Genomic DNA, 7,500 nt, shown 5'->3' on the forward strand with positions numbered 1-7,500 from the left:
CCCCCTTCCCCCTCCCCGGGCGCTCCCCGTGCCGAGCCCGCAGTCACTTCGGGGGCTGCAGAGCCACTACCTGGGGGCAGAGGGACAAGAACGGCGTGGAGGGGCTTGGGGGGGGACCGAGAAGACAGAGAGGACTTATTCCCCTCGAGTGACAACTCCTCGGACCGGTGTCACTAAAGACATTAATAACGTACCCCTTCAGCTGTGCAACTCAGGGCTACGCAACCTCCAGCACTAAAATGTACCGGCACTTAAAATTGTAGAAACGGTGGTCTTCAGCTCATACATTTCCTTCCCCCTTTTTTTTTTTTTTTCCTTTTTTCTTATTACAGATGTAATTCCGTAGAACTATATGTATTTTATGTAAAATTCCATATAATATGTCACTGCAGTGATACTTTGTGGTCTCACCCTAGTTTTATGTTTGAAAATGCTATTTAAAGAAGCCTGTAAGATAAGCATATTAGGAAGCTTTAAAAGCAGGTTGGAGTGTGGGGTGGACTTAAATTCGATGTAAATGCAAGGGAAAAAAAAAAAAAAAAAAAAAAAGACCAAACCAAAACAAACCACATAGTTTTCATTTAGGGAAAAAAAAATATACAGTTAAACAGACACACATACAAATGTGCAATCTTAAATTCTGGTCAGTATTTAAAAGCAGTATAATCAACAGGAAGGAGCACTTACCTATTGAAAAGGATGGTTTAATAATATATGTTAATATATATTAGCTTTATGTCTTCCCAATAAAAGGTACACAAAATACCCCCTTCGATCAGATTAGCTCCCATATTAGCCTGGGTAAGAAAAAGCATTCTAAAGAGTGGAGGAAAAAATGTATAAAAATGTTGAAAGAACCTACAGTTCCTTATTAGGCGAAGATACAATATTTATTCCTTGTCTCCTGGGATGAAGCTCCTCTATCTATTGTCCTCCCAGTTCTCAGTGCTGATGCTTAATTTTCAAAACTTCTATATTACCAAGGGACCTACGACATCAGCCAAAGAAATACCCAGCAAGTACAAAATCTGATCCAGGGAGCAGCTTTTGTGCAGAGGGAAAATTTTGTTCCTACAGGTTTTTAAGGAGGTGCATGGAAAAGCGAGAGATCTGATCTATGCAGATACATTGCAAATTCTCTCTGTCTGTAGAGATTTTTTTCTAAAAAAAATTGGGGAAATACATGAACTTTGGATTTTTCAAATTTTTTTCTTTTTCTTTCTTTCCTTTTTTTTTTTTTTTTTTTATTTTGGAGGGGGGAATTTTATCCAGAGGGGTTTTTTTCTCTCTTTTTTTTTTTTTTTTTTTTTTTTTCGGAGAACCAAAAAATGTCAACTACCTTTCCAGGTCTCGTCCACGATGCAGAGGTATTTTGTGTGTGTGAGTGTGTGTGTGTGTGTGCGCGCGTGTGTGTGGATGTGTGTGTGCGCGTGTGTGTGCATATGTGTGTGTGTATGTGCCTGTGTGGTTGTTTCCATTTTTTTAAATCCATATTGGACCGTTACATTTAATTATAATCCGGCTTCAGAGATAACTTAAAGAAGTATAGAGAGAAAATTCGTTATGACATCTGTCGCCAGAAAGGGCAACTCATTACCACGTTAAAACCGTTGCCAGAACGAAAATCAGAATAATACCCCTAATAATATAATGAAGTGGAGAGAAATCACCACCAGCTCGCCAGGAATGGGGAGTTCTCACTAAAAAGCAGGACTCCCCTTTTCTTTCGAAACGCGGGGAAAAAAAAAAAAAAAAAAAAAAGGAGGGGGGGGGAGATTTTTGGATCTGATTCGTTATTTTAAAAAGAAAGAAAAATAGGGGTTCAAAAAAAAAGGAAGGGAAGGAAGGAAGAAAGGAAGGCAAGCAGGCGGCAAAGCTTTCTCGATGTGTAACGCTGTAACATAGGGACAGGACTTGTGTGTAGTCTCGGTAGTTTGATGACTTTTTTTCGTGTCAGCCCCAGATATTACAGCTGTGATCAGGAGGTGGATGGATAGACGGATGGATGGACAGATAGAAAGATAGCTAGTTTTTATTTCGGTGCGTGGATTCCTTTCGTTCGACGGTATTAAGGGCAGGCTGGGCTGTTTATGTGGTTTTGAACAGACCTTTATGGCACCAGCCCAAGGTAGGAAAGGATCTTTTGTTGCTGGGGTTGCCGCTCGCAGGCTTAGACGCTTCTGCAGGGGGAGAAGCTATGCAGGACAGCGTGCTTGGAAGAACCGCACCCGGGGTTTTCAATGACAAACCTCCAGTTTTGGGGTCTTCTTTTCACTTCTTCCTTTCAGATACGTCATGACGGATCAAACAGTTACCGTTTGATGCAGCTTGGATGTCTGGAGTCTGTGGCCAACTCGACCGTCGCCTATTCCTCCTCATCTCCTCTCACTTACTCTACCACGGGCACCGAGTTCGCCTCCCCGTACTTCTCCACTAACCACCAGTACACCCCACTGCACCACCAGTCCTTCCACTACGAGTTCCAACACAGCCACCCGGCAGTCAACCCCGACGCTTACTCCTTGAACTCTCTCCATCACTCCCAGCAATACTACCAGCAGATCCACCATGGGGAACCCACTGATTTTATCAACCTGCACAATGCGCGGGCGCTCAAGTCCTCTTGCTTGGACGAGCAGAGGAGAGAGCTGGGGTGCTTAGATGCTTACCGCCGCCACGACCTGTCTCTTATGAGCCATGGATCCCAATATGGGATGCATCCAGATCAAAGACTCCTGCCAGGACCAAGCCTCGGGCTTGCAGCCTCGGGAGCAGACGATTTGCAGGTAAATAGCATGCGATCTCCTTTCGAGGCACCTTCTTCTCCCCTCCCCCTGCCCTGGTGTCCCCCCACCCCCCACCCCCCCGCACCCCCTCCCCATTTTTCTCTGCTCAGAATAGCTCATACAAAGGAAGGAAGATTCATCCAAAATCCGATCCGGAGCCCGTCCCCTCCAGAATAGTGACAATAAAAAATAAGGGGGGGGGAGGCAAGTGGTCTTTCTTGGCCAAAACAAACCAATCAACCAACCAACCAAACAAAAAAATCTCGTGCCTGGTTTCCCCGCGTGGGTTGTGGCTCTGGGATGGCTGAGACCGCGGGATCCATCCGGACCTCTCGGGGTGCGTGTGTGCCTGTGCGGGTCCGTGGGTGCTCGCACCAGCCCTTACCAAAGTCACACAGAAATTAAACCAAACCAAACCCATCTTCGGGCTTTCCCTAAACTTTTCCTTTCTTTCGGCCAACGGAACCGTTGAAATAACTTGCACCGACAGAGCAGGCAGATGTGTTAAGGAAGGGATGCAGTGGGAAAAGAGAAAAAAGGCAGGGCAGGAGATAAATCTGCTTTCCGACATACATACAAAGGCAAACCTTCCGTTCAACTCCGAGGCATGAGGCAGGGAAGAAATAAACGGCAGCAAACGTTCTTCAAAAATATTCAGTAGGGTAAAAATCCCTGGCAATATCCCGTCTCGATGTTAATAGGGAGAGAGGTACAAGCAGATAAATCTGAATTCATCTATCTGTGTCTAATCATTCATCTGTTCCCCCCTAACCGGCATCTGGACCCATTAAAAAAAAAAAATCTATTTCTATGTATCACACCTCAGCTTTATCCGCTCAGAAATCCTTTCCCCCGCTCGAAAACTTCACCGCCGGTAAATTGACCTGGTAGCTTAAATGAAAATTGTTTCCAAAATTGCAAATAACGCCCTCTCCTATCTAACATCCCATTCGAAAAGTCCCCCAAATCAAAAACAAACCTTCCTTCTCCCGACGAGCTGAGGAACTAAAGGCTTCCGATCAGCGGGGAGACACAAACAGGACCGTATTTACTGTACTTACTTTTCCCCCAAATCTCGCTCCCAGTCATACAAAGCTGGCTATGGTGGTCTTTCCAAAAATACGTAGCGGTCAAAGGCTCGGGGAAAAAAAAAAAAAAAACAAACAACAAAAACAACAAACCACCCGAAGTTTGTAAAACCAAAAAGGTTTACTTTATTCCCTAAAAAAAAAAAAACAACCACCAAACCAACCAAACAAAAAAACCTACCCCAAGCCTCTATGTATATCGGAGAAAAGAAATCTTTTTTTTTTTCCTTTTTCTTTTTTTTGTAAGGAGGAAAATGATCCAACAACCCATCAACAAATAACGTTATCTTTTATATCTTTGAGGAGGAAATCCTAACTATTTAAACCTAGCTTTCTCCATTAAAATTCACTATATAATTTTATCCTCTCTGGCCATTTTTTGTTTACATTTTTCACAAGGATCTCCTTATGTTACCCCCCTCAGAAAAAAAAAAAAAATAATCTGCCATTCAATGCTCAGCCCAACTAAAACCTATTTACTCCTTTTTATAACCACGTCTGCTGCTGATTTTTTTGTATCTGTACAAATTTTTTTTCTTTGGCAGGCACAAAGCCTTGTATTTTTCAAAAGAGGGGATTAGGAACGTTTGCAAGACAGCAGACAATGCCTAAGTCCCGGGCAAAAAAGCACCATAGTTTATCCAATTTTCGACTTAGTGCCATTCAACTGGTCATTTATGCAATGTCATCCGACCAAACAACATGTTTCCCTTTAAAAAAAAAAAAAAAAAAAAAAAAAAAGAGGTTGGTTAAGCTGCTAGAGGCACATTCTTTTGTTTTTTATTTATTTAAAGACGAAAAAAATAAACAGCTTTTCTTTGGAAAATATGATTTTTTCGATCACACTTTATTCGAAAGTAAAAGACTCACGTCTTTGTACCTAATCTTTCCTTTATTTTTTCTCCTCCCCCTTTCCCTAACAGCAGAGGGAGTGTATTGAGGTATCGAAAAGCCTGAGCGGTGAAAAGTTGAAAATATTAATATTTGTCGTTATGATTGAGATGATTCGGAACAATCTTGGACTCTTGCGAATATCACCATGGGCTTAGAGGGAAGCGTTTTGGTAGCGAACAGAAACAGGACTGCACACAAATACTTTTAAACCAAAATTGTGGTCTAACCAGTCTTCCCCTTTCTCCTTAGTCTTTCTTTTTAAAACGTTCATCAGCATATGCCTCATTTCAAATGCAACAAATGTAAATATACTTTTCCCTGCACAGAATTTTAAGTGAATGTCCAATAGTTTCGAGGGCGGTTTAAGTCAGCCTAACAGATGCAAACAGTCTTGGAGCTGGAGTGGCATCTTTCAGTGCCCTAAAAAGATTTTCCATGGGCAACAAAGAAAACTGTCACACCTTTTCCCATCACCGCTTTAATTTATGCTCAGTCGCCAAGTTTTTTTCATATTGATTTCATAATCACTTTAAGGCAGAACACTTAAAATAAAAAAGAGCCTTGAAAAGGAAGGTCTTACAGGGCCAGCGCCAATATGGTGAAAGTGGGGGAGAGAGCCAGGACTGTAAAGGTTGTTTTGTAAAGTGGGGTTTTTATTATGCACCGACTCTCTCCGCATTTACTTAACTCTTCACGGGCTGTTGAGTAGGTTAACACCCTTAAAGGCCTCTTTCATGTCCAATACCTCGTTTGTTTGTAGAGGAAAATGCGTCTTTAACACATTTCCACTGGGCAAAGATTTAGGTTTGGTTTGTTGTGTTTTTTTAACCCCAACATAAGGAAAAACCCAAAGAAAACCCAACCCTTTCAAGTCTTTTATCGTCCCAATAAAAATATTTATTAAGGAGGGCGAAGATCCCCAAATAATCAGCCTTGTAGCGGGAGAATAAAGAAGTGAGGTCTCTTCGGATGTGCAGCAGAAGCCCTAAGCAGGTTTTTGGATGGTTCTTTGCCGCACGCTCACACATGGGTGCCTGTGTGTGTGCACACAGATGCATATTCATCCCCACCTATGTGCGGACACACGCATTGTTCCAACACCCTTACGGCTCCGCGTAGCCGGCAAAGCCCAAGAGGTCGTCTGTTGTTTGTGCTCTTTGTCTACTTCTCTGCACACTTTGTAAGTCGATAGATACGTGTCACGACACATATATACGAACTTAGCTGTATGTATCTATATAAATATACAGCTAAACGTAGAAAAATACAATATAAATGTGTATTTTTACCGATGTGCGTGCTACTGTAGAGCGCGAACGCATTTCTCTCACAACTAGTTATTTGCCTCATTCTCCGGCCTCGTCACTGCTGATCTAACTCCCCAGTTCAGGAGAAACTCGCCTTTAAATGACAATGAAAGTGATAACTATTCTGCATTTCGTGGGGCAGAGGCGGTGGGATTTCGCCAGAGCACTTGAGTTCGATGAGAGTAACTGTGTTTTTCCAGTTCACCTTAACTATTGTTCCTGTGCGAGTCGTGTAACAAAGCAAAAGCTGTGTGATCTCTCTGTGGGTTTCTGTATCTGATTTCTTTCTTTCCTCTCTTTTTTTCCCCCCTCATTACTTAAGAGCTCAGTGGAGGCCCAGTGTGGACTTGTACTGAACGGGCAAGGAGGTGTGATAAGAAGAGGTAAGAGGTTACAAATACTTGCGTCTATCAATTTTGGTAAACATAAAACCCTCTCCGTTTCTCTCTCTCTTTTCCTCCCACGCTGTTTGGCGTAGTTTGGAGTTCCTGCTGCAATAGTGATAATTTGACATTTGACAGAAGTACGTTCAAACTCGCTTAGAGCACTTCACATTTCACAGTCCATTTGCACTTTACCAGTGATCTGTTCCGCGGTAGCTCTCGGATACTCCCCCTGAATCCAGAGCTTTCTTGACTCGTTTTATCATTCCCCGTTTAATCGAGTTGATCCCTGATAGCTTGAGAAACGTGTTTCCTGGCGCCGGGCTGTTAAATCGGCAGTTTGATCTCGTGTGGGGAAAGAAAGGAGCGTTTTTGGAAATGTGGTTTCAGTAGCGCTACAGACCTGTGTGGGACTCGTTTTTGAGTGTCACTTCATTTGATACCCATCTGCTGATGCAAATAGCTAACGTCAAAGTTAGAGGAAAGATTTGGAACTCTTGTTAAATACGCATTTCTTCAATATTTGCGAAATCTGAGTGTTGGGGGACGGGGGCACGGGACGGGTTTATAGCCGTCATTTACGGTGAAGAGAAGAGAAACAAAGGTAGTCTAAAGGCCTAACGTAGGAACACGTTGTCCTTGCGAGCTTAAACGCATACTTTCATTCACCATATAAAACGAATAGTGCCGTCGGAGAGAGGACACTTCGCGACTCAGCCTCTCGGAATGCGCATTTCTTATCCCAGTATTCCCTTTCCGTACTGCTTTTTTTTTTTTTTTTTTTTTTGGATAAATGTTTAGGCGATATTTCAGGCGATTGTGCCAGAGAGCTGATCTGATCCACCACTTAGCTAAGACAGACTTAAAGCCACAGTCACGGAAGGTGGCAGTGAGCAGAGATGGAGAGGAGGCGGCATACGCGGGTGTATCCGCGGGAGGGGAGGGGTTTTTGGTACCCTCTGCCTACAGGTCTTTGGCTGGGGGTTCAATGAGGCCGCCGTCCCGGCCCCTGTCCTCCGGGAACCGGCCCCGGCCCCCCAGG

The 7,500-nt window shown here is 43.3% G+C and overlaps 1 protein-coding gene across 1 annotated transcript in view; it reads left to right on the forward strand.

The window, feature by feature from the left end:
• The first annotated feature begins 1,328 nt into the window (after window positions 1–1,328).
• TFAP2D (transcription factor AP-2 delta (activating enhancer binding protein 2 delta)) overlaps window positions 1,329–7,500 on the forward strand; it is a 48,877-nt gene continuing 42,705 nt past the window's right edge. The window contains exons 1-3 of the mRNA XM_009895911.1: window positions 1,329–1,367; window positions 2,289–2,786; window positions 6,398–6,458. Of these exons, the coding sequence (XP_009894213.1) occupies window positions 1,329–1,367; window positions 2,289–2,786; window positions 6,398–6,458 (598 nt within the window). The remainder of the gene's footprint in view (window positions 1,368–2,288; window positions 2,787–6,397; window positions 6,459–7,500) is intronic.

The sequence above is a fragment of the Charadrius vociferus genome, unplaced genomic scaffold, assembly GCF_000708025.1.
Source record: "Charadrius vociferus isolate BGI_N301 unplaced genomic scaffold, ASM70802v2 scaffold312, whole genome shotgun sequence".
NCBI lineage: Eukaryota > Metazoa > Chordata > Aves > Charadriiformes > Charadriidae > Charadrius > Charadrius vociferus.